Below are 27,775 nucleotides of genomic sequence, written 5' to 3'. Positions count from 1 at the left end.
GCCTTTTAAGTCTCAGATGAATGAATGTTTAGCATTAACACTGGCACCCTGGCAACAGCCTGTGCTTATCCCATTGCAGACTGTTGCCCCGTGCAATGGAGGAGAATAAAATGTAAACACACTGGATTTAACGGGCAGGAGGAACAAAGAAGGGAAGTTTTCCACACTCATTCTCCTCTTTCTCCACCCAGTCCCCTTCTCAGCCTGAGCTTCCTTCTTCAGCCTCTCTGGAGTCTAAGTGCTGATAATGGTCTAAGGACAGGCGTGCACTTGAGCGGGAATGCCTGCTTTTGATCAAAGCTCTATCAGCCAGGCCACAGGTCAAGGATTTTTACTTCCTCCTTTATCTCTGGAATGCCTTTCTGCTCTCCATTCCCCACGCCCATCTTCAGTCCTGAGTAGCTGCTTGTAGTAGGGATCCATTTCAGTGTTCTTTGTTCTCTGGCTTTGCAGGTGGTTGATCCATACATGACGGTTTTTTTTTTTTTTTTTTGTCTCTTTATCTTAGGGCCATGCCTGCTGCTTATGGACATTCCCAGGCTAGGGATCCAATTGGAGCTGCAGCTGCTGGCCTACACCACAGCCACTGCATACATATGTAAAGGAATATTACTCAGCCATTAAAAATAATGAAACAATGCCATTTGCAGCAACATGGATGGACCTAGAGATTATCACACTAAGGAAAGTAAGTCAGAAAGAGAAAGACAGTATATGATGTCACTTATGTGTGGAATCTAAAATACAACACAAATCAACATATCTGTGAAATAGAAACAGACTCACGAAACATAGAAAAGAGATTTGTGGTGGTGAAGAAGGAGGGAGATGGGAAAGGGGCCAGGGGTTTGGAATTAGCAGGGGCAAACTAGTATATATACGATGGATAAACAACAAAGTCCTCCTGCAGAGCACAGGGAACTATATCCAATATCCTGTGATGAACCGTAATGGAAAAGAATATGAAAAAGAATGTAGGAGATCCCCCCCTCCGTCGTCGTGCAGCAGAAACGAATCCCACTAGGAACCGTGAGGTGGTGGGTTCTATCCCTGGCCTCGCTCAGTGGGTTAAGGATCCAGCATTGCTGTGAGCTGTGGTGTAGGTCGAAGATGCGGCCTGGATCCAGTGTTGCTGTGGCTGTGGTGTAGGCTGGCGACTACAGCTCTGATTGGACCCTTAGCCTGGGAACCTCCATATGCCACTGGTGCAGCCCTGAAAAGACAGAAAAAGAAAAAGAAAATATGTATATGCATAACTGAGTCACTTTGCTGTACAACAGAAATGAACACAACATTGTAAATCAACTGTACTTCAATAAAATAAAAAAGAGAACGGTGTGGGTGACATGAAAAGATGTATGATGTATGCAGGAGCCCTTGACATGGTGCCCAGTGTGTGCAGGTGCTCGGCAAACATCCCTTCCTCCTCTTTCTTTGCTGCTCTCCTTCACACCCAAGGCAAAGTTTGTGGCCAGCTAAGCATGTGCAGATTCCTGTGGGATGAATGTGCACAACACCTGTGCAGAGAGGGACTGCTCTTCTCCAGTACTGGTGTTTCTTCCGGGAGGATGGGTTTCTACCAGCTGAACACCCTGGCCTCCCTCACCCCCTCCTCAGGAGGAAGTGCCTGCGTGGCAGAGAAATTTGGGAGGAGGAAGAGGATGAGGAAGTAGGTCCACCTCTTTCTGCTTAGTGTGCATGGGGTGGTGGGCGCTGATGGAGGATAGAGCGATTTGGCTTCCGATAAACACATTTGGACCTGCCTTTTCATGCGGAATCCCGCAAATAAGGAGGCTTGTGTTTTTTCAGCCTTACTTGCGCTGACCTCTGGGATTCTGTGATAAAGGGTTTATTGCAGCTGCACATGTAAGCCATGTTCTCCAATACAAGACTGATTTAAAAAAAAAGTGATTTTAAAAATCTCCAGCTAATACATTTTTGTGCCTCTCAATTGCTTCTGAACTTGGGTATGGAACATTGTGGGTTTTGTTTGTTTGTTTTTACTGTGTCCTTCTACTCTCCCCAGTAATCTGTTCTCCCAGTTTGTGTAAAATAGAAAATTATATCAATGCAACAACATCGTATTCCTGTTACCCTACAGCTAAAAGTTTCTTTCGTATGTTTTTCAGAACCAGTGAAGACATCATCACATTTTAAAAAAAATAATTCAAAGCCTTTCTTTATCTTACCTTTCTTTATCTTCACCCCATACAGATGAATCTTTTTCATTTGGTGTCTGTAAAAATTTGGAGGGAATTTCTACCAAATGGACCTGTTACAATCACCATGGCTGTGTTTTTTCATCTCATCTTTATTTTACTTAAAAATCCTTTTTGTCAGCCATCTCCAATGGACAAGATTTCACTATGGAACATGGGGAGAGGCCAATGTTGTCAGTTTTTGAGTGATGAAAAAGTGCTTGGGTGGACTCTTTTGTCTATTTGCCTTGGTTCTGACTCAGGACCTATGTGTGGTGCCCCAGAGAAGAGATAAATATGGGAAGGAGGTGACGAGTAAATCAAAAGCAGAGCAGAAGATGGACAGCCAAATAGGCTTGTGACTGGGGCTGGAAGAGCAGGGTTTGCCCCATGCCAAGCTGCTTTCTCCTGCTCCAGGGAGCCTGGAACAGGGATTATCTGCATGTGACATTGGTGGGGGAATCAGTCAACATCAGCCGTTGGAAGAAGAGTTAGTCCAGCACAGGGCAGTGTCAATGCCGAGAGACCAGCTATGTTCTGATGGAGAGAAAGATGGGCGAGGAGCCATTGACAAAAGGATGCTACTCGGGGCTAAGGGAGAAACACAGGGGTTCCATTTGCTTCAGAGTCGTAGTGGGTTTGCCTGAGAGCACATCTCAGAGCTGGAGCTGGGGAAATTTATCATTGGCTCCAGAGGAGGTGGAGTGGTTCGCATTGCTGATGGGTTTTTCTTTCAGAACCATGGTTCTGTCCATTGCCTACAGGATCTAGGCACTTTTTATTTTTTGCTTTATAGGGCAACACCTGCAGCATATGGAGGTTCCCAGGCTAGGGATCAAATCAGAGCTGCAGGCCTAGGCCACAGCCACAGCAATGCCAGATCTGATCCAAGTCTACAAACTACACTTCAGCTCCAGGCAGTGCCAGATCCTTAACCCACTGAGCGAGGCCAGGGATTGAACTGACATCCTCATGGCTACTAGTCGGGTTCATTACTGCTGAGCCACAACGGGAGCTCCTAGAAACACAGTTGTCTCATTGCTCACGGGATCCAGCTGCTTGTTTAATGACAGATACCAGAGTACGGGTTACCCGAACTCCTGGCCTACAACCTATGTGGCCCCTCTTCAGATTTTTCACTTCATGGGTCCTATCCGCAGAAGGCCAATAAGAAGGTATTCTTAGCCTCATTTTTATTAATTGGTTTAATCACAGTTTATTCACTTGGCATTTTTGGGACTCTGGCATTGTGCTTGCTAGTGGGAATATAAGACATCAATGAACTGTGGCTTTTGGTCTGGTCTTGAGAAAACTCAGGCTATGGGGGAGGCAGACATGCAAACAGATAAACCACAAACTTATACAAACCAGGAACTCAGTGCCGTGGGAGCACAGAGGAGAGAGCCACTCATTTCTCACACGGCATGAGAATGTGTGCGGTGTGGCTTTTCCAGGCCAAAGGGTGGACAGAATGTGAGCCAGGCCTGAGAATTGCCCAGGACTTGAGCGTCCCTAGATTTTGCCCGCCTGCTCGGTTGAGCGGTCTTGCCCTGAACCGACTGTGTGGAATGCCCCGGTGTGAAGGTGGTCTGAGCCCCGGTGATTTAATTATCTCAGTAATCAGTATCTAATCCAAATAAGCATGTCATAGAAAGATAGATGCTTGTGAAGGAGTGGCCTGCAAAAAAAAAAAAAAAAAAAAAAAAAAAAAGGATGGAATGGCAGTTGCTGAAGGAATTTCATTTTTCAAATTTATTTGTAAACCATGTACAAGCTTATCTGGGTGAACTTCTTGCAAGTAGCAGAGGCTCAGGCTCATTCTCTGGCATCTGGGAGGGGTGGGGTGTTGCTTGTTTGAGCCCGAAGGAGAAATAGAAGGTTTCCATTCTCCAGACGCTTATCAGATGTCACATTGGAAGTAGCCTGATAAATCTGGCACTAGCTAAACATCCGCTAAATTATATGCTCCCATGGGAAAATCCTGCCCTTGAGAACTCGGTCTTTTTATTTGCTTTTAAAACCTCAGTTGCTGAACTGTACAATTCCTGGAAGCATCGCGACAGCATGAATTGATTAAGAAGATGGTGTAAGGAGCTCTCGGGTTCCGGTGCTTTCAGTCATTAGAGTTCTTCCTTGTGAAAGGGGCGGTTGGACGTTTGTTGAAAGGATGGTGGCATGAAACAAACACAATCTCCGCTGGCCCCAGATCACCGGGGTGACTGAGATCACCCCTGCGTTACCTCCGAGTGGCTTGCACAAGAGCGAAGGCTTTTTACAGATCGGATCGGACCGTACTGCAGTCAGTGTCTCCAAGTAGCCGTGGAGGATATAGCAGTGACCTTTCCACATGCTGCTTTATTTTTTGTGGCTGTCATAAGGTGGCAAATCGTTTGAAACATGGGAGCCAGGGCACAGCCCTGTGGTGGGAGCACTGGGCAGATGGGAGGATACTATTTTACGGAGTCCTCATGGGGGGCATTATAGTCTCATTTCATCCTTATAATTGCCAGTTAGCTCTCAGGGCTCCCAAGGAAGCCCAGGCAACCATAAATCAGATAACTGAGTCACAGCAAGAAGTGGATTAGGATTTCGAACTTGGAAAGTGAATCGAACTCTCAGTTCTTTGTAATGTAAGCTTGGGCAAGATATTTACTCTCTTACCTCGGCTGAATGATAACATTCATCATACCAATAATAAAGCGTCTTCTTCGTGTATTCGTTTATGAAGGGCTTTCATAGTCATGATCTCATTTGTGCCCCATCTCATGCCCGTGCGGCAGGTGGGGAGATGGCACGCAACAGTGGAACGTGCTCATGTCGTGATGTGAGTCTGGGGTTCAAATCCTGACTCTACCTTCCGTTGGCTCTCTTGAGATTCAGTCTCTTTTTCAGTGAACAGCTTGTCCCGCTTTTATAAGATCTGAAAGAGAACTGAGTAAAGAAGGTTCAACAAAGGTAGCTTCTCTTCAGGTCCCATTTGGGGGCTGAGAAGAACAATACTTAGGATATATGAGTTCCTCAAAGGGACACTTTGAGTAGGAGTGTGGGCTTTGGAGCTGGGTGGATTTAGGATGTAATTGTGCTCCATTTCTTGCAGGCTGTGTGACCTTGGTGGTGTGTGTGTGTGCGTGTATGTGATTTAATCTCTCTGAACTTTAGTTACTCATTTGTGAAATTATCAGTAATTACAGCCACATAAGCGGGTAAGTGAGGAGGATGATAAAATTATAAAAACCGCTTTGAAACCACTTTGCTAACTAAATGCCCATCCCTTTTCCTTCTCCCTTCTTCCTTTCTCCCTTCTCTCTCTCCTTCCCTCTCTTCCTTCCTTCATCTTATTTGTAATACAATACAAGCTCCAGACATTTTGGGAATTATGTATAACCTTTATTAGCGGGATCAGCTTGAGTAGGAAAAAGCCCATTGGGTTTGGAGCTGGAAGGATCACAGTTGAGGTGGAGGAGTCCTGGCTCTGTCACTCTAGCTCAGTGACCTTGTGCAAGCCACTCCTGCCTGTTTCATAGTCCCTGTTAATAGCCCTCGCTGCGCAGGGTTGCTGCCAGCAGCTCATGAGATGACAGTTCTGACCGTGTAATGCTGTAGAGCTAGAGAAACATTTTTACGAATGTGGAGTTTGGAGCATCAAGCAACGAATTAGGGGTGTTTTTGTGAGTGCAGCGGACCTAGGTGTTGGTAGTTTTTAAGGCAAAAGGTAGTCCTCTCTCATGCAGCGCTGGGCAGGTTCTCCTTTCACCGTGTTGCTTTCATTGTTCATAACGCCAGTGCCGTGTGTGTCTCTGAAACCCTGGAAGTGCCTAGACTTACTGTAAGAAATCTAGCAGTCAATCTGCATACATCGATGGATTTACTGTAATGACAATCACCAAAGTTTTTGATGTTAAAAAAGACCTATGACAAAAAAATGTTACAAGCTATTGCCCTTGAGTGAGAGAGATTCTTTGGTGGTGAGAATCAGGTCTTAATTATCTTGATATCCTAGAGCCTAGCATAATGTGTCAGGAACTTGACAGATGTTCAATAACTAGTGTGAATAAAAGAATGAATAAATGTGTTTTCTTTTTCAAATTTATTTTTTATTAGGGTATGTTTGATTTACAGTATTGGGTCCATTTCTGCTGTACAGCATAGGGACCCAGTCATATGTACATAGATGCATATGTGTATATGTATGTATGTGTGTGTGTGTACATTCTTTTTCTCATTATTATCTTCCATTATGGGCTATCCCAAGAGATCGGATATAATTCCCCATGATATCCGGTAGGACCTCATTGCTGATCCTTTTTTTTAAATTGACTGTCCTATAGCCTAGTCCCTCCCTTTAGATGTCTGTGGAGTTAGGTGTGGGCAGCCTGACCTCTGGCTTCCTTTCCCCTTTCATGTGGGCGGGTCTGCCTCTGTTTATGGAGATTTTGTTTGAAGAGTATCCTGCTTCCTTGGAGTCCTTTGTCTCCTAGCCTTTTTTTTTTCCTTACAGGATGATGATATCACTTGAGAAATTCAGTTCTTAAAAATCCCACTTCTTCCAAAATAGGAAATGAGCTCATCTTGGTTAAGCTGGATACCTGTTAGAGCATCTCAATGTGATCCTGTCCCACCATCCCTTTTGTCTTTACTCTTAAGAGGAAGAAGACATGTGACAGCTCCCAAGGAGCCACATGAAACATCTCAGAAGTTTTCAGCACTTAACTGAGTTATTATCGCCTCTCCCGGAACAGAGCCTTAGGCAAAATGTGAGAAAATGTCCCCTGAAGTGGAAAAAGTGAAGAGAGGGGGAAAAAATGAGATCAGTGCAAAATGAATATAGTACAAAGCTCCAAGTGATTCAGCTTTCTAAAAGGCAGAGTGATGAGAGGTTCAGGGAGTGCTGTGATTTCAGATGACTTTCTGAAGCCCCAAACAAGGGATTTGGAAAGCTGAGAGGCAAATCTGTCTCTTAGGCTTCCCCAGAGAGATCTTGCAGGGAGAGCTAATATCTGCAGTTATTTTGAGAAGGTCACCTATTAAACAAGAACCTCGTGGGCTGGGTTCATGTGGGGCTCGCGTACAAGGTCATGGACCTCTGTGAGTCAAAATGTTCCCGAAGGTGGAGTGTCCAAAGCCAGTTGGACCCTGGTTAAAGTTCTTCAAGAATTGGAACACAGTCCTTCTCTCCAAGGAATCTACAGATATAACCACATACTAGACAGGCGTCTCCAGTGGGTGTAAAATTATTCCATACATTCAAACGGCAGGTCCACTCACTCCAAGTAGGGTCCTCAGGAGCAGATCCTTGTTATCCAAGTGTCCATATGTCTTCTGGGTGGGTAGTCATGAAGGATGCCCGCATAGAATTTGGAGCTGGGGCACTTGGTCCCAGGGCCAGTAGCGGGTGACCCAGTGCTCCAGGGGCAGAGACCAGAAATTTGGTGGAGTGTAGCTGATAAGAACATGGCTTTAGAATCTGATAAGTCTGGAGTTCCCATCATGGCTCAGCAGAAACAAATATGACTAGCATCTATGAGGATGCAGTTTTGATCTCAGGCCCCGCTCAATGGGTTAAGAGGTATTGCCATGAGCTGTGGTGTAGGTTGCAGACGAGGCTTGGATCTGACGTTGCTGTGGCTGTGGTGTAGGCCAGCAGCTCCAGCTCCAACTTGACCCCCAGCCTGGGAACCTCCATATACCGTGGGCAAGGCCCTAAGACAAAAACAAAAGAAAACAAAACAAGAATCAGACAAGTCTCCCTCAGCGCCCCCTACTGGTTACATGGCAGAGGACACCTATTGCCTTATTTAAATAAGATGGGGATAATAGTATCTACAGTACAATGTTGTGTGAGGATTAAATTAAATCCAACATGTGAATAGTATCCTGAACTGAACTTAACCAGAGTGAAGTGGTAAATATTGTTATTATTCTCCAACCTGAGAGTCAGGGGGCAGAACGTGGGCATATAGTAAAACAGGAGATGACCAAGAACTGGGCTTCTGTTGTGTTTGCACTTTCTTCTCATGGGAAACCATCTTACAGGTGATAACTTTTGCAACGCTTTTAGAAATGGAGTTTAGGTTCCAAGGCAAACCCCTTGAAATATGTGTTGAGATAATGTGCTTTAGCAACAAGATTTTACCTTTTCTCTTCTTCTGTTGTCAGTTTCAGTGATTTCAGTTTGGTGAATTGCTTTAGGAGATTTATCATACTGTGTTTATGGGCAAATAAATCCCAGGCTATAGACAACTAGAATACAGCTCATGCGCTGGGGAGTTTCAGTGCTGGGTATAAGGATTTTAATTGTGTTGCAAATCAATCAATACTCATTACTCCTGATGATATTAAGAGATCCTTAAGGAAATTTCTAGTGCTCTGGCTATACGGCTGGCAGGGAATCTCAGGGGAGAATAGAGGGCCTTTGGCTGTTCATTCTCTTTTTGCATTTCCCTTCCCTCTGTCTCTGTCTAATAATCTTAGGTATTTTTCTGGGTAAGAAAATACCTGCCTGGAAGGTATAAATTTCCGTTTGGGGCTACTGTTTTGATGCAGCTTGTTTAAAAGTTTAACTCAGCAATTGTACTAAAGAAATGTTTTAGAGTAACCAGCTTGTCCATAGATAGATAATTGCCATACGATTGCCCATTTCCTCCTCATCCTTACCAGTAATGGGTGTCGTTATTTTAGATTTGTTAGTCTGGTAGATCTCAAGTGCTATTTTTATGTCCTTACTGATGGGTTTGTACCTTTTTTTCACATATTTGATGGCATTTTGGATTTGTTCTTCTCTGGAAGGTATATGGATATTCACTATACTATTCTTGTAATTTTTCAGTGGGCTTGACATTTTTATAAATGTTGGAAAGAGAAACGTTGTGTATAGAAGAATTAGAGACAGTGCATACCTTTTTTGGATCTAGTGTACATGTAAAGAGATTGGCTTTAGATGGGAGTGCATCATTAGTAAAAGTCAGGGAAATAGTGTGTGGTATAAATATTATAAATATTATATTTATAAATATTACTGGTATGCAGATGTGTCGCACACAATTTCCAAGTCTAATAGCATATACAATACTCCTTATCGTAAATGCTTTTGTTGATTTTTGCTGTATCCTTGTCTATAGACAACCTACGGTTGCAATTCAACCATGACCTGAAAAATGGAGTTTCATCCTAGTCTGCCCTTTTCCTGGTAAAATTTATTGTCATCACATCTGTTATATGATCTATGATTAAACTATTTCACATTCTTATACATAATTAAACAGAAATCTCTTTCAGCTCCAGTACTACGTATGCCAAAATTTCACTCATTTATCAATGCTTTTGAAACTGACAGCACTAACAGCCTGAACCCAGCCAGAACACAGACTGGGACCTGAACCCACGTGGCGGGACTCAAACCCAGCCAAAACCCAGATTGAGACTTAAACCCACAGTTTTAAATTAGAATCACTCACCCCGTTGTCTGGACCCACTGGAGGTTCAGGTTCTTTGTGTCTCAGCACAAATAAGGAATTCAGTGAGAGACAAAGGGATAGGCAAGAAATAGATTTATCAGGATAGGACGCTTGTGAGAGATGCAAGCAGGCAGGCACAGAAACTCCGTCCCGAGGATCTGGTGGGCTACAGCTTTATCATCCAAGGGGGTGGGTGTTGGAAAAGCCTGCCTCTTCCTTAATGGGAGTGCTGGGTAAATTTTGTATTCAAATTTGCAGAAGGGCGGTCCTCAAACTCCTGTCCTTGGTCTGAATCTGAATGCAGGCCTCACCCCTATGACCTGAGGCAATTCTCCAGCCTCCACTAGTCAAGCAAGCCTGCCTTGTGCTGAAGGCTTTTCTTGAGCAGTTATTAACTCCCGGTGGTCTCCCAAGGTCCCCTAGGTTTCCCTCTCTATCTATGGTCCCTTATGGGACTTCAACAACTTCCTGTGCCGACTCCATTCCTATCAATTTGAGTGACTTCTTTGTTGAATCAGATACTTTTCAAATACTGGAAGATGATTTCCTATTTCGTGTGCTCTAGAATGTGTGGCTACAGATACGATACCCTTTTAAAAAACATTTCGTCTGCAATGTTAACATTTTCTGCATCTCTTTCTTAAGCTTCGACAATCAATGAAACAATAAATCAAACCGAGATTTTCACCTTTTGCTGATTTCCGTGGTGTAGACACCTCACCATGGCTGATTTCTAGTTACCATGACGATGCCCTTGAGGAAGGACCTGGGAAGAGAGGATCAGTAACACACAGTTATGGTACAGTTGTCCCTCTGTATCCACAGACACTAGTTCCAAACCCCTGTGGATACCAAAATCTATGTATGCTTAAGTTCCTTGAATAAAACATTACTGTGTTTGCACATAACCTATGAACATCCTCCTGTATACTTTAAGTCAACTCTAGATGACTTATAAAACCTTTTTTTTCTTTTTTCTTTTTTGGCTTTTTAGGGCTGCAGCCATGGCATATGGAAGTTCCCAGGCTAGGGGTCAAACCAGAGCTACAGCTGCCGACCTACACCACAGCCACAGCAACACAGGATCTGAGCCACACCTGCAACCTACACCATAGCTCACAGCAATGCCAGATCTTTAGAACACTGAGCAGGGCCAGGGATCAAACTCCCATCTTCATGGATACTAGTTGGGTTTCTCAACCGCTGAGCCTAAAAGGGAACTCCCAAAATAATGAATTTTGTAATGGCCACTTCTGTGCCAAGAGATGATGGTGGAGTCAGAGAAGAGAACGTTCCCTGGGAACAAATGCCTTTTTATCCTGGCCATCCCTGACTGCAGTGAGAATGGCCTGTTGGATTCTGTACACTTCCACCTCTCACAAGGGTGGAAATCTATTTCTCTGATTTCCTTTAAGCAATAGGGGTGCTCCTTCTGACGTCTTGCCATGCCAAGGCAGAGGCAACCCCATAGGAGGACTTTCCTTGAGTTTTCTGAGGCTCCCTTTTCATAAACCCTAATCAGTGAGGTACACTGATAAGCTGGACCACTCTCTTCTGCCATATCAATGAGGGGGAGAGACCAATCTGTGACCAGCAGCCCTGGCTTCTTTCTGTCCCTTTAGAGACAGAGACTCCCTGGGTCCATGCTTTCAGGTGGAGATGTTGAACATAGCATCAAGGCTGCAAAGAACAAAGAGCTGTGGTCTTAAGAATTGCAATGCAGGAGACACAGTGTAGGGTGGAACGGAAGGAGTGTTCTGGGGAAGGGGAGGAGTCAAAGGCTCACGAAGACCAAAAGCCAAAGGACTGTTAAAGATGCCCAGCGAGCATTGTCGTTGACCCTGAGGCAAGTCAGGATGTATTAGTCCTTAAGGAATCAGGAGTTAGGGTAGGGGTTTGCCAGGTAGACAGGCTGTTGCCCGTTATTTTAGAGTTAAGGGTCCGATATGTATCTGGAGTTTCAGGCGGATGTTTTGGATGCCTTCTTTGGGACAATTCGTGGTCAGATGCCACCTGGGCTGAGATATGTATAAATCACAGGCTTCCTCAGTGGTCTCTGGGCTTCATTTTAGATGGAGAACTTGCTTAGCGATACCAACTCCATGTTGCTTTTCTTTTCCAACAAGACAAACCTCTTCTCTCATTTGCGGAGCAATGGCATCTGTGAATGATATGGTAAATATCAATCTGATGTTTGCTTCGTTTGCACATGATATTTCCATTCCAATACCAAAATTTGTTTTGATCTGATCCTGTCAGAGCAGGCAGACAGCCAGACAGGCGCAGAGAAGGGGTACATGGGGCTAGATGGCAGGAAACCACACATCCTGCAAACAGCAGGGTCCATGCTTGGATAAAGAAAAGCCAGAACCCCAAGGCTGACAGGAAGCCACACCTTTTCAGGTGATAAGTACCCCGGGGAGCAGACAAAGAAAGGTGGAAAAGAGTTCGAATCTCCAATGTTTGAAGGAAACTGTTGCTTATTATGCCTTCATTATAATAAAATTATAACTAAATTAGTTATGCAGATAACAAGTACCCATCATACACTGATGCCATGACACTGCCAATAAAACTAAATCAGGAAAAAAATCCCTCCTTCCTTCAGGAAGGTAAAGCTGAGATGAAAATTAAGGAATACGATCCCCCAAATCCCACCTTCCCAGTGAATATCCCGCCCAGGCAGTTAGATGCCCCATATAACCGGTGTGCCATCAGGGCACCTGCTTGCCTCTCTGCCTGCCTCTCCTTAAGAAGTGTATTTCTCACTTAAATAAATCCTCAATTTCTTTTTTTTTAATTTTCCAGCTCGTTTCTGAATTCTTTCTCGAGATGAGACAAGGACCTAACCTCTGGGAACAATCCCACTGCGATAGGCAGAGAAAGTTCACAAGAGCGCATGGGGCATAAAAATAGCAATTAGGAGTGCTATGGAGAGGACTTGTAATTGCGTGTGTGTCTGTGTAGACAAGCAGTATAAGCTTTTCACTTTATGCTGTGTTGAATTTATGGTAATTCAGTGAAGGTGTTTGTAACATGTTCAATGACAAGGAGAGATTTCGTTGCCTCAAGAGGTTTCTTTGATTTTTTTTGAACTTAAAAAGGAACACAATGTAGAAGTGAGAAAAAAAAACCCAGACCTAATTAAGAGAATCCATAAAGTGTATTTTTTTTCCTTTCATTCTAAAAGGAAGATGCCAGCTGTGTCTAGAAAAGCAGTTTGATGGGTTTTCTCTTGCCTGTCTACCATGGCTTAGAACTTAATCCCTTCTCCTGAAATTCCAAGGTGCAGTTTCAGAGCTGTCCTCCTAGAGATGAAAAGTAACTCTGAAAAAAAGAGCAAATTACTGCTTTTATTTAGAGTGCTGAGTCAGGGGCAGCACCTGAGCCTGAATGGATTCTGAACTGGAAGTGGGGGTTAACAAGGTGAAAGGAAAGCTTGGGAAGCACGTCCAAGGTCAGGTTGCATAGGTAATTCAGAAGCCTTAAAGGATGAAGAAGCTGGCAAAGAACTTTGCCACAAAGTTGCACAGGCCAAGAAAACCCGGTCCATAAGCATCAGTGTCAGAGGGGATTTATTAGCAAGAAAGACTCTCTGACAGGAAGCAAAGGCTGCCTTTGAAAAAAAAGGCTGTATTTTTAGATGGTCCAATGATAGGGCAGATCTGGCAAAGTGGTCAGTCCGAGGATTACAGCAGGGAAGCGGGTGTCTCTCCTCAGGCTCTCTGGCGATCTTGACATACAGAGCTCAGTTACAACACAGGCTTTTAGAAGATGATTCAATTTTATGACATTTCCTACCCCATGCCTGTCAAGCTTGGGGTTTGCGAAGTATTGTGTGGGATCACATAACTAAAGAGAGGAATGCCATCTGTGTTTTAATCAATAGATATGTCATTACAGAGAACAGACTGTGGTTGCTCAGGGGGAGGGGAAGGGAGTAGGAGGGATGGGGAGTTTGGGGTTAGTAAATGCAAACGATTACACTGGGAATGGATAAGCAATGAGGTCCTGCTGTACAGCACAGGGAACTACATCCCGTCTCTTGGAATAGATGTGATGGAGGACAGTATGAGAAAAAGATGGGTCACTTTGCTATAGAGCAGAAATTGGCACAACATTGTAAGTCAACTATACCTTAATAAACAAATTAAGAAAAAAAAAAGTAGGTATGTCATTAAAATTTTCCTTTATAAACAAATCAACGTGAGGGGCTCTGAGTAAGGGTCTAGCAAACATATGACCCTGTAGGGAGGCTGCTCAAGAGTCTGTCATTCAGCTAGTTTGTGTCTCAGCTGCACACTGCCTTCCACATGTGGCACAGTTAAAAGTGGCTTGATTCTTACTCACCTGTCTTAAACTTTGTCCCCACAATAGGTTGTTAGTTAAACATTAGGTTGTAAACAACACTGATGCCAACACAGGGTATAATCCTATAAATTCATCGCAAGTTGCCCCTCACTGTATTTATAAGTTTAATTTATCTGACGGAAAAATGTATACAATACATTGAGATCTTTCCAGGACTTTAAAAAAGCTTACCCCGCAGTTCCTGCTGTGGTACAGCTGACTAAGCATCCAGCATTGTCTCTGTATCTGTGCGGGTTCAGTCTCCAGACTGGCATAGTGGGTTAAGAATCTGGCATTGCCACAGTTGTGGTGTAGGTTGCAGCTATTGCTCGGATTCAATCCCTGGCCCAGGAACTTCCATATGGAGGTGGTGTGGCCAAAAAAGAAAAAAAAAAAAAAAAGCTAACAGAGAAATGATAATAATGATTATCCAATGCATTGGCAATAAAGATATATGCCAGCAATATATTATATGTGGAGAGGTTTTGAAAATAAAGATATAAAACTTTTTTTTTTTTCGACTGTGCCTTTGATGTGTGGAAACTCCTGAGACAGATGGAACTTACGTCAGAGTGGTGACCTTAGCCATGTCATGACCAGACCACTGCTGTGACAACACCAGCTCCTTAACTCACTGTGCACAAGGAAACTCCTAAAATCTTCTTTCTGAATTAATTTAGAACTAAAATAAAAAGTTATGAAAAAGTCTAATTTGTTGCCAAAATGTAGTTGTTTTTAGTCTACATTTTAACATATATATATGTTTCTTTATATCTACATGTATATTTACATGCATAAAATTATATAATATATAGCTTTTGATATCCAAATCAAATAGGCTATAGGCCATTTTTTACTTTTTTTGGCAAATTGTTTTGTTCCCCAAAATTAATTTAATGGAACTTAAATCATATGTATAAAATAGATAACCAACAAGGTTCTATTGTATAACACAGAGGGCTATATTCAGTATTTTGCAATAACCATATAATGGAAAAGAATATGATAAAGCATATATACATATACACCTGAATCACTTTGCTGTATATCAGAACCCAGTGCAACATTGTAACTCAACTACACTTAAGTTAGAAGCTTCTTCCTACATCATGATTATTATTATGAATGATAATATTAGTAAGACTTTTTATAATGCAATCTATACTCTTCCAATCTAAAATAAAAGCAAGTCTTTCCCTCTTTCCTTCTTCCTTCCCTGCCTTTCTTTCTTCCTTTTGCTACACCTGCAGCATATGGAAGTTCCCAGGCTAGGGGTCAAGTTGGAGCCGCAGCTGGCAGCCTACGCCACAGCCCCAGCAACTTGGGGGATCTGAGGAAGACTGTGGCCTCAGAGGTATATCTGATGTGGGCCTGAAGTTGTTGCGGGTCTGGGGGACTAGTTGTCAGCAAGAAAGGACAGCTGTCCATGAAGCAGAGGAGAGCGACAACCACGCGAGGAAACTGGACTCCTCAAGGTCCAGCTGCCTTGGACTGGAGGAACTGGAGCCGCCGTGGGCCTGGGTGTGTCACGCGCCAGATGAGCGGACAGGTCGGGGACAAGATCCACCAGTTGCCCCTGTGTCTCACGACATTTACGGACCTTCAGAACACACAAGCTGCTGCTTCCCTTCGGCCTCATAAACCTCACAGAACTTCCTCCTTGTCAGCCCTAACCTGGCAGCGCCCTGAGGAACGGAGTCCAGCTTGTCTAAGGCGACACAGGGCAGAGCCACCGGCCACATCTTCAGGGCATCCTGAGGGAAGCCTCCGCAGAGTCTTGTTCTCCCACATCCTCCCAGAATGCCTCTGCGCTCCTGGAGGAGGGGATGGCGCTGGCTTCTGATCCAGCTGGTGTTTAATACTAAGCTGGGCCGATCCGTGAGCTTCTGGAGTTATTTTCTCACTTATTCCTCCCCACTACCCTTAGAAATAGGGGTTTTACGCCCTGTATTTTACAGTTGAAGGCACTACATTCCCCGTTTATTCATCAGGGAATCTGAGGTTGGGGAAGAAAAGCAGACACATTATTACCACAAAGAAGTAATGCCTTGGCTTTTAGGTCAGTAGCAATAAATTGTCACAAGTGAAACCTGAAGGAAATTGTTGAGTCTGGTCATGTGGCTTGGAGCCACCCTTTGTGGGGTGGGATGTGCTTGGAACTGGCCATTGGCTTGATGAGGTTCATTGCCTTCTCAGTAAGCGCACGAGAGCTTTCCAGGTGAAGGGGGACCCTTGGCGTGCTTGCTCTGCTGTCAAATCCATCTGAGAAATCAAAAAATTCTCCTGGCAGCCTCAGCTCTCCCTTTGCTTTTTTACCACTTCAAGAGCATTCCTCGCATTTTAAAATATGAGGTTATACTCATTTCAGTCATAACTTGAACTGAAAATGTTGACTTTCTCAATGCATTTATAAAAGCTTCAACTTCTGGAATCTCTCTCTTCTTGCTGATGAGAAACCTCTAATTTTGGAAGCATCAATTGACAGAAAATGTTCTGGCAGCAAAAAGCATCATTGCCTTTTGGGTACTTGGGACGCAATTTCACAGAGTGGCCATGTTTTTGTCTTGGGGATATTTATCATTTGCAATGCCAGCACTTTACTTAGTCATAGTCATGGTTTGGAAGCTTACCTCTAGGAAAAAAGGCTGGGGAAAAGGAAAAGAAATCACTTTAGTTTAAGAAAAAAATCTATCTATCTATCTATCTATCTATCTATCTATCTATCTATCTATCTATCTATCTATCTTTAAGCGATGATTGTAGAAAATTAACAGTCATCTAGAATTTTTGGATTAAGGACTCTTGGGTCTTTCTAGTCTCTTTTTCTGTTCGTTATCCATTCATCTGAGCCGCGTCATTGTATTCTGAGAATTCAGAAGCGGGGAGATATATTATTCCCTGTTCCGAAAGGGTTTTAAGTCTCATCATAAAGGCAGGAATGTAAACACAATAAGTACTCAGAATACTATTAAAAAGTCTGCCAGGCAGTAGTAGAGTCACAAAAGGGAGAGAAGGATTTCATAGAGAAAGCAAAACTTGAATGTTGAACTGGTTTTTCCTAACTCAGAGCTCCCTGATCTGGCTATGGGACACATGGACTATAGCTGTGTTAAACTGTCAAATTCCTTAGCCTGTGGGCCCTTGGAAACTTCTCAATACACTCCGTCATGATGTGTAAATGTTGCCATTTTAAAACATGTGTCCTGGGAGTTCCCATCGTGGCTCAGCGGTAACAGACCCAACTAGTATCCGTGAGGATGCGGTTCGATCCCTGGCCTTGCTCAGCAGGACAAGGATCCTGCATTGCTGTGGCTGTGACGCCGGTCAGCAGCAGCAGCAGCAGCAGCAGCAGCAGCTCTGATTCAGCCCCTAGCCTGCGAACTTCCATATGCCACAGGTGTGGCTATAAAAAAAAAAAAAAAAAAAAAAAAAAAAGAATTCAGGAGCAGATCTAGGCAAAGTTATAATTTGGAAGTCATCAGCCTCCAAGTAATGTCACAAGGTGGAAGGTACCTGTAAAGCAGGCAAGATCACAGAGCATAAGAGACAAAGAGGATTGGAGGCAGAAGCCGGGGCAGTGCAGTGCAGAGGGAAGGGCCAAGGAAGAGGAGCCACCCCCCGGGGCCGGGAAAGAGAACGCTCTTCCGTCAAGGCCTCTGGGGACATGAGAGGAAATGTATTTGTCCAATTCCAGGAGAAGCAAGAGAGAACCCTTGAGCCCTTGAGTTTTGAGTCTTCAGGAAAAAACCTCTCTCTTTACAGAACCAAAAGCTGAGTCTGTAATGCAGCAAAATAACTTGTGCAAAAGTGAGCAAGTAGGATTCCTTTGGTGGCTGAGTGGCTTCAGAATCTGGCATTATCACTGTGGTGGCTTGGGTCATGGCTGTGGCAAGGGTTTGATCTCTGGTTAGGGAATTTCTGCATGCCACCCCCCACCCCACTCTCCCCCTGCCCCTACAAAAAAAAAAAAAAAAAAAAAAAAAAAAAGGAAGCAAACAAATGTTCGAACATCAGACATCCAGCCAGACCCAGGCTTGTCCCTGACAAACAAGAATTTGTTCCACTTTCTTTCTTTTCTCTTAAGGTTGTGGGCACTGAATATTGAGGCTAAAAAATACCCGCCAGAAATAGATCGGACTGCCATCAGAAGAAAGAAGAAAACAAGGACTCATCAATAACTCTAATGAACTTAGCTAATTCTACAATTCTTCTCCTCCCTACCCCATCACCTTAGAAAGGATTTCTGACTCTCCTGATGTGTGGACTAATTGAATTTGACAGCAGTCCCAATCAGACATCTCAGCGCTCCCACCTGCCCCAAGGCAGGTGGCTAGTATCTTAGGAAGGCACATTTTCTCACTGGGGTGGTGAAACCATGGGATGATGTTAAAACTTCAGAGATGTTGGTTGCTGATTTATTGAGAAGTATATTAGTCCTTATTTTGGCCCCCTTTTCAATCAACACAGAGTTATTATGTATCTATCATTTGCAAGACACTGTTAAGCCCTGGGGTGGATACAAAGGAACAGAAATTCTTGCTTCCTTCCAGCTTGGCCCATGTTCGGTTTCCATCATGGAACGTCTTGGTGCCTCTGGCCCCCAGTGACATCAGGGCTTCCTTTGAACTCTTGTTGGGTTTCACACGCTCTTTTAAGATCCAGTTTTAGTGAGAGGATGGCTCAGAGAGGCTTGGACCCTGCCGTTCTTCCAAGACAGTACTTGGCAGGTTAATGGTAAGTTAATCAGAGCCAGATGGACTTAATCAGATTTGCAGAAAGAGTTTAGAAGGATCTGGACTCACCACAATGTTCACCAGCCTGGAAACCTTCCGATAAAGATAACCAAGCTTTATAACACTCGGGAGAGTTCTACATATTTATAAGCTAGGACCCAAAGCTTTCTGATATAACTGAATATAAATATGGACCTTCCCAATGGAATAGAGCCTTCTTACACCTGCGTGTGGGCTCATAGCTCTCCCATGTTGTCTAAATCCATTCTTGCAATGGGATCTGAACTTGGCTTTCACAGACTGTGTGCAATCATATGTCTTGGACGGGGTTGGTTCAGACAAAGTCACGGAGGAGAAGTTCGCCTTTGGGGCCTCTCCCCCCACCTTTATGATCTTCCTCTTCCCTGGGTGCTCGTCCCCCAGTGCCCACTGTGGATTCTGGACTAATTAGGATCTCCGTTGTAGCCATTCTTCTTGTACATTCGCTCAGGGCTCTATCCTGTGTTCTAGGATGACTTCAGTAACCTGCTGAGGAGATACTGTGGAATGTAATCCTGGGCTAGTTCCTTGTGCCCAATGTCTCTTAAACATTTAATCTGTTCTCTCTCCTCAGATTCAGAGCATCAACAATTAGTGAAAAACTTGAAAAGTAATTTTGGTGATTCAAGATTCCAAGTATAGGGTTAATAATTACTTTTAAGGATCATCTGTCTCGCTTGTTAGAATTTGGTTCTTGTTGATCACTTGAGTTGCTAATCATGGCTCCATCAGGGTCGGTAATCACCATCGGCGTTCACTGTAATTGATTTAGTATTCATCTTTATGCATTTATTTGCAGTTAATTACACTAATCAAAGCTGGTTGAATGGAAGACTTCTAGACTTGGCTTTCTGTCCCTTCAAAGCACGAGCGCCTTATTGCAGAGCTAAGATCAGCACATGCTGTCTCTCCTTGCTCCCCATTTTCTTCTGTGATTTCCTTTCTCTCTTTTCTGGGGCTGACCCTTCCTCTTTTTTCGGAGGTGCTCTAACCACAGGCTGAAGGTGGTGTAGCCGGTGGGTTGTTTCAGAAATCCTGGCAGGACTGGACCATAACAGGGAGTGGGTGGCCTGAGCTCAGAGGGTGGTGTAGCCGGCGGGTTGTTTCAGAAATCCTGGCAGGACTGGATCATAACAGGGAGTGGGTGGCCTGAGTTCAGAGAAGCCTCATTTCAACAGCGTGGTTAGAAGGGAGCACACCCGGGTCACCCACTCCCCCCATGCCGAGCTCTCCTGCAGGGCAGCCTCGCTGACGCTGCTTCCCTCCCTCCCGTCTGCTCTCATCCCACGCTATCTTCCTGTGGTTTCTTGCAATCCGTGCCCTTCATCACGTTAGTCATCTTCCCTTAGCTTGTTCTTGGACACCGTTCATTGGTTACCTCAGCTAATCCCATAGACCACATTTCAAGGATACGTACACATAGCCTCCCCTTACCATCCGATGCACAAAACCCACCACTTATCATAACACAGGTTCTTGGCGAAGGGTTTTGTGTGCATGTTCTCATTTAATCTTACCATAACCCTGTCATCTGTTTTATGGGTAAGGAACCTGGGGCTGAGGGAGAAGTAACTCTTAACTCGTGTAATGTCCCACTCTTTCAAAAGGGTTGTGCTCTTAAACACTGTCCTGTTATCTCCGTTCCTGCACCAAAGTGTCCAAATATCTTCATCTGGAGATTGGCAACCACTGCACACCTGGAGGTCTACAAGACTACGAGTCTACACAACTATAAGAGGGAACTTCTGTTTCATCACCCAGTCCCCCCACAATTTTCTACCCTTAAAACATCATCAGGGAAGCCACAGGGGAGGGATAGGGCTGCAACTGGATCTTCACAATGGGGGGAGGTGCTAGAAGTATTCTCAAAATGGGAAGGTCCCTATGTGACCACTGAAGGCACATAATGAGTGCTCAGCAAACAATCTGACTCAAAGGACAGACAAACTGAACAGTGATCAGTCCTGTCCTTTATGTTTTTTGTGTATAATATATTATGATATGGTACCTTTAGCAGCTCCTCACTGTGGCGTGTAGATGCAACACCGTGTCATCATCTGCCATGAGACCAGTTCAATAATTTGTTGTTAAACAAAGTTTTTCCTTGATTTTCTAAAAACCAGCATTTATAATGTAACTCGAGGCAACAGTTGGCAAAGAGATAAACTTTCTTGAATGGGAGAAAAGGGGACAAGAGGTAGGATAACCTAGAATCTGCCTAATCTTTTCACAGCCCGAAGGAGAGATTTTTGAATCTCTCAAAGTTTGCTGCACAATTTGTTTCACTTCTCTGCCAGCTTGAGGGGGAGTTTTTCTCAAAATCTGGCTAAGCTCATGGGATTAAGCATACTGTGCAGAGACACCATGATCTTGCTCACCAGTGTTCACTAAGCTGCTCCATTTCCCTCCTGGGTATAAAGGAGGATGGTACTTCCCAGGATCCTTGGATCTAGTTAGGATCATGTGAAGGATGCAGGCCAATGAAATCAGGTCCATCACTTCTGGGAGATGAAGAAGCATCTTGGGTACCATTCCTACCTCTCTGTTGCCCTTCCTACCTGCTTGGCACAAGAATTGAAGGAGCCAAGATGGCAGAAAAGCGTGATGGAAAAATTCTGAATCATTAAGGGTTGGAGGAGAGCTGAGAACTCAAGGCAGAGGGTGATACAAGTGAGAAGTTAATTGTTATTTTGTCAAACCCCTGAGACTCAAGATTTTTTGTTACTAGTGTTACTTACCTTGAGTGGTACATACCACCTATGTCATGACAGAAAGGTCAGGAATCGCTGATATATATTTTGACTCTAAGTTTTCTCTAAACATATATTTTCTGATTCTGACATTTGGAAATTTATCCTACTTTATGTCTATTCCTTTGTTTCTATTCCTATTCTACTTTATTTCTATTCTGAAAATTCCTGAAAATAAAGTAGAAAAAAAAATCCCCAAACATATTCTACGTTATTTCTATTCCTAAAACCCCTAAAACACTTTCATCACCATCCTCGTCATCATCACCAACCTTCACACGCTGAGCACTTACTGCAGGTCAGGTGGTAGCTGAAGGCTTCTACACCCAGTTTGCTAAACTGGGATCTTGCACCTGCCTCTGCCTGGCATGCTCCAGCCACACAGGCCCAGTTCTTTGATGTTTGGAAAAGGGCAGGCGTGTTCCCTCAGAGGGCCATGGCATTCTGCTTCATCTACCAGGAACATTCCTCCTCAGCTCTCTGCGGTTTGGCTCCTTTAGGACATCCAGGCTCCGTGTTGGTTTGGAGCTCTCAGCGAGGTGGTCCCTGATTATTCAGACTGGACGCTCCCTCCAGTTCCTTTCTTTCCACACTTGTTTTGTTGTCTTCATGGTTCATCCTGCTCTCTGAAATCATCTTGTTTCCTGCTTCATCGTCTGTCTCATCTTTGGTCCCTCCCCACTCATCTCTATCGCCTCAGTCTTGAAATAATGCTGGCACATAGTAAGTGCTCAGTAAATCCTTTTAACGAATGAATCTTCTGTAGTAGGAATTATTATAATTCTAAATTTTAGATGAGAAAATGAAGGCTTAAATAGACCCCTAGCTTTCCTCCCTCTTCCCTTTCTCTCTCTCTCTCTCTCTTTCTCTCTCTCTCTCTCTCTCTCTTTCTTCCTTCCTTCCTTCCTTCCTTTCTTTCTTTCTTTCTTTCTTTCTTTCTTTCTTTCTTTCTTTCTTTCTTTCTTTCTTTCTTTCTTTCTTTCTTTCTTTCTTTCTTCCGTTCTTTCTCTTCATGGCACATGTTATACAGATTGTGTCTGCAACCAAAGTAAAAAATTCATCTTACCATCTAAGCCTTTTTATTTAAGTAATGGCAGACACCCAGATAGTTGGCAGCATTAAATGTTTCATATGATGTAGACCCAGCTCCTTGAAACAGACGTACTCAGACCATTTGGATGAGCTTAACACCTAAAAGCACTGAAACAAATTCTTTGATGTGCAACTGAACCATGTTCATCATTTTCTTTTTTTTTACATGCTACAGGACAAATGGCCTTTATTGGTTGCAACCAGAAGTGGAAGAGGAGGGCATGGGACAGCCCTGGCTCCCGGAACGGTGGCACAGACTCAGTCACAGCCCTGGCAAATCTCCGGCAAAGTCCAGGTACATATGCTATTTTTAACAGGCCTGGGTTCCACAAATTAGATTTTTTCCCCCCACAAATACAGACCTTCCCTCTCTGAGAAGCAACAGTCTTGGTTAATTTTGGAAATGAACACACTGTAATACGCTCTCTGAGGCTCATCACGCTCCTTAGCATATTTAAGGCTTTGAAAAGTCCCACAGTTAAGAAATCTGTTTACTTTTATTTAATCCAGTATTTCCCAACTCATTTGACCATGGAATCCTTTTTCTACACATAATGACTCTTTCAAACGAAACTTGTTGAGAAATGCTATTCCAGGGTATGCTCAAAATTTTCATATTTGCTGTGAAGCGTTTGCTTCCTAAGTTTACAGGTCTCTCCATGAACAAAAGTATGCCATTTTATTTCACAAGCTTCCAGGACATGAATGGAAATAAACAATGTGTCACTATGTATTTGAAGTTCTCCATTTCACTGAAAGATCCTTTGTTAATTATTATTATTATTGTCTGCCAGCTTGTCCACTGATATGGTCTAATCAACCCTTGCTCATGGGTAGGGATTTCCACATCTGTATGATTACTGTATTTTCTTTAAAAAAATGTTGTGTTCATCAACTATTTCCTTTTATCTTAATCCATTCCACAAACGTGAAAGGGTTTTTTTTTTTTTCATAAATTTAGAGATGAAATGTTGACCAAGAAAGGAGGATTATGACCCAGCTATAAGACCACCCTGATGAAAGATGTCTTCTTTTTCTTTAGATTTCTGAATAATATTTTTGTTCAATTATCAGTGGTATTAAGACATTTCAGATAGTTTCCTATTTGCTGCTGGGCCTGTTCAGATGAGGTGTGGTCTTGTCGCATCGAACTTATCGTCTTGCTACAGAGAAATCATGAACACTCACTAAGTAATTGGAATAAAACTCAACCTGTAAACCTTAGAGGTTGCAATTCATAGCAAAAAACAATCATTAGGGTTTTTGTTGTTGTCTGTTTTTGCTTTGTTTTTAGGGCCACACTCACGGCATGTGGAAGTTCCCAGGCTAGGGGTCCAACTGGAGCTGTAGCTGCCAGCTTCCACCACAGCCACAGCAAGGCAGGATCCAAGCCACGTCTGTAACCCACACTGCAGCTCACAGCAACGCCGGATGCTTAACCCACTGAGTGAGGCCAGGGTCGAACCCGAATCATCATGGATGCTGTGTTGGGTTCATAACCTGCTGAGCCACAACGGGAACTCCTGCTTAGGTTTAATTAGCAAAAACAATCACATATTTCAAGCCTCTTTGTGGGATGATCTTTGGCTGGACTCTTGGTTACTCACTTGCCTGCTGTAGTCAGTTTGAATACATGAGGCATTCTCTAGTGTTATCATGACAGGTGAATCTGTTAAAGCAAAATAGGGATGTTTTGTTCAGTTAGAAACATTTGGTTTGGTCCATTTTTGGTCCATTTTTCATAGTTAATATATAAAGTGAATTCTCATTTCTCCAGGTTTCCCCACATATGAGTAGATTTGGATTTTTTTGGTGCTTGGGTCAATAAATATAGCAATAGTTTCCCCTCCGAATTTAACATCTCTTAGAAGGCATATACATATCGATGTGGCTTCAAAAAATGAATTTAAAATGAAAAAATTTAAACTCATCTTCAGACACAAACCAGTTTTTTCATGGAGGGTTGGAATGAGGCTGAACATAGATCCTCACACATTTGGGAAGCTTGACTGAGAGGGCAGTACCAGTCAGCCATCCAGCCAGTGGGTAACCTGAGGTTCTCACGTGGATGGCAAAGATCCATGAGTTTCCTTTGGACCCAGAGTATAAAGAAAGAATGCTCGCTGTGAACAGGTTCCACAAATTTCCTGGCAATTTGAGCACACTGGTTGGATGAAGTCTATGGAGGAAATGCTCACTAGAGGTGGGGGCTCCCTTCAAGGGATCATTCAGGCCAGGAAGCTGCCCAGGGATGCAGTAGGGTGGCTACAGATCATCTAAAATGCTACCAGACTGAGTCTACATCAGAGGCTTACCCTTCCCAGAGAGCCAAATGCCCATATATCAAAGAGAATAAGGACAAAACCATATCAGGAATGGGAACACACTACCCTTTCTAGTACCTGACCCCCTCAATCCTCCATGCCTTCTGCAGAGGCTGACGTGAGTGAGAGTACAGAAGCAGTTGCGAAATTCCTTTGAGAAATCACTGAGTTGAAGTTGAGTTTTCAGTGAGATCATGTTGGAATAGATTAGGTTTTCTTTTGCTGAGCTGAAAGGGAGCATCCAGGTTTGAGATTAGTAATAGAAAATAGAGCTTTATTTTTATAAGTTTGTTGCAACAAGGAAACTTTATATCCACTGCCTATGCAGCCGACTCCTAGATTTCCTTTTCAGGAAAGCAAAATTGGAGGGACTAGTCCACCTCATTCATAGAATCCTGCGTTGGGGTTTACGTTGCTCTCTGCGACTTCCCTTTTTTTCCTCTCAAAATGAACCTTGATATGTATTTGTATGAAAAGAGGGATACAGAGATGAAGTGGAGGGAAGAAAGAGGAATGATCCTCTAGCTTTATTTCAGGGTATACGCCTTCTAGGCATGCTCATAAGTGGATTTTTCTGGGTTATTACATACACAATTCATTTATTGGTGGAATTTTTTTTTTTTTTTTTTTTTTTACAATATTCACATTTGCAGCGTAAACTTAGGGATGACTTTTCTAGAAGAGCATCAGGTCTTATAAAGGAGCTCCGGCTTCCATAGAGAAGCTAATAAATCCCAATAGAAAGCTAACACTTTAAATCCCTTGAAGCATTTTCAAAGGGTAATGTCAATAGTGAAAGAATAAAGAGGGAAAAAATACCCACGTGCAACATAAATTTGACGTGGCTCACTCAGCCCTCTCATCTCTTTGACCTTTTCCTGTGGTGGGGTCGGCACTGCTTCTCTGAAGGAAATAGTACGTGGCATTTTAAAACTACTACATTAGGGTTAAATGGATTTGGGGAGATTTCATCTGGGACATTAGATCAAAGTGTCTTTTAAAAAGACTTCTCTGAATTTCTTTGCATTCCGAGTCTTGGGCAAATGTTACTAAAATAGAAAATGCATCTGGGGCATCATAGAGGAAGGAGATATATGGATTCAAGAAAACGATTTCTTAATTACATGGTAAACCACTTACATAACACCCCCTTCCAAGACCAGACAACTGGTAGGTGGTTCATGTGCACATGGGGGAGTGGATCCATTGACACCTGCAAAGTAGAAGTTTGGCTCCACTACAGCCATTACACGGCTATGGGTACCTATATTTGGAGGAGGTACTTTTCTCATCCTCAGATGTAGGAAGACGTAATGCACACTCAAGTTGTAACCTATGCAGTAGGAAGGTCAGCTGGAGGGCCCAAGCACTTTTTACCTTAGCGTTTAGATGTGTCTAGGCATTTCTTAGTACATCAAGTGGACTAACCCAGTGTTTTCTTTGCAGAAGGGATTGGGAGAGATTGATTATAAAAATAGCTCCTATTTTCTAGCCCTCCCTTCAGCCTTTGCAATGTGAGTTTATAGCTGCTTCTGTCAAGGGATAGAAACTAGTTCCCCACCCCGGGATCTGGGCTGTCCTTATGATTTACTTTGGGAGGCAGAATGTAGGAGAAATTAAATTATGTCAGTTCTAAGTCTAGGTATCAAGAGATTGTGAGTGCTTCTGCTCTCTCTCTTGGAAACTTGTCACCACTATGCAAATCCTAGGCTACCCTCCTGGATGACAAGAAACACATGGCCCAGTTACCATCGTCACCATCAGACATGTGAGACAGTCCTAGACCAGCCAGCCTCCAGCCAGCTGACTCCAGCTGCATGATTTAGCCCGGCTGGAGATCAATTAAGCCAGCTCAAATTAGCAGAAACATCTAGTTGAGTGATAGACTCATTAAAAATAATTATTTTTTGTATTTTTAAGGTGCTAGATTTTGGGATGGTTTGTTTTGCAATAGCACATAACTGATATAGGGATTAAGGTGTCTCCTGGGAAACCAACTACTTTAAAGGTGAGGGGCACTAACAGGCACTGGTTTGTTTTAAGGATAATGGCTTACATCACAGTAGAGAATGAGATAGAGGAGTGATTGCAGAACCAGTAGGATCAACATCATCCAGGAACTTGTTAGAAATGCAAGTTTTGGGGTTACATCTTAGATTTTCTGAATCTGAAACTCTGCAAGTAGGGCCCAAAAAACTACTTTTTAATAAGCCATTCAAATGAGTTTGATGCTCAAGACAACTAAAAAACCACTCAGATAGATTAAAAAAAGGAGTGGGCTATGAATAACATTTCTTATTCCTCTCTCTTGGAAATTTCTTCAGGTAATACGATGGGTAATTCTGGAAACACTCACTTCAACCACTCACATAGGTATAATTATTTATGAAGTATGGAACTTTCTGATAGTAGTTTGCAACGCAAAGAATTTTTATTCAACTTGATGCTATCTCTTTTGTAGACTTGGCCCCCAAAATTTAAAAACTCAAGTCACAAAGTAATTTTTAAAAAGCCAGACTGTATCAAGATGGATACTGCTGATGTCACAGCAATGCCTGTCGCTAGCACATCCCCTGGATGCCAGCACCGTCGCCATGACCAAGTGCTTCCTATGTGCAGGCACTGTGCCTGATACTCCACACGAGTTATCCCAGCGAGTGCTTGTGGCACCCCGTGAAGCAGGAATGCTCATTTCCATTTCAAAGATGAAGAAGCAGGGAGACTTAGAAGGATTCCATAATTTGTCAGATGTAGCTTAGAATTCCTGCTGAGCACAAACTCCAATAAGAAATAGTAATGAACTGGTAAATATTTAACAACTAGATTTCTGAAAGC

General features: G+C 43.2%; 1 protein-coding gene across 3 annotated transcripts in view; it reads left to right on the top strand.

The window, feature by feature from the left end:
* The window catches only part of LOC110255627 (uncharacterized), a 315,724-nt gene that overhangs the window by 49,623 nt on the left and 238,326 nt on the right, over nt 1–27,775 (top strand). For all 3 annotated transcript variants that reach the window (XR_014817324.1, XM_084979144.1, XM_084979143.1), the window contains exon 2: nt 22,792–22,911. Coding sequence is in view for 2 of the 3 variants with exons in the window: in XM_084979143.1 (XP_084835269.1) it covers nt 22,792–22,911 (120 nt within the window). In the remaining variant the exon portion in view is untranslated. The remainder of the gene's footprint in view (nt 1–22,791; nt 22,912–27,775) is intronic.

This window comes from Sus scrofa, chromosome 10 (assembly GCF_054392235.1).
Source record: "Sus scrofa isolate SSC_HxYL_T2T_F1_AM1 chromosome 10, Sscrofa_HxYL_maternal_Yorkshire_Landrace_v2.0, whole genome shotgun sequence".
NCBI lineage: Eukaryota > Metazoa > Chordata > Mammalia > Artiodactyla > Suidae > Sus > Sus scrofa.
Note: the sequence above shows the minus strand (reverse complement) of the source record. Positions and strands in the feature narration are given on the sequence as shown.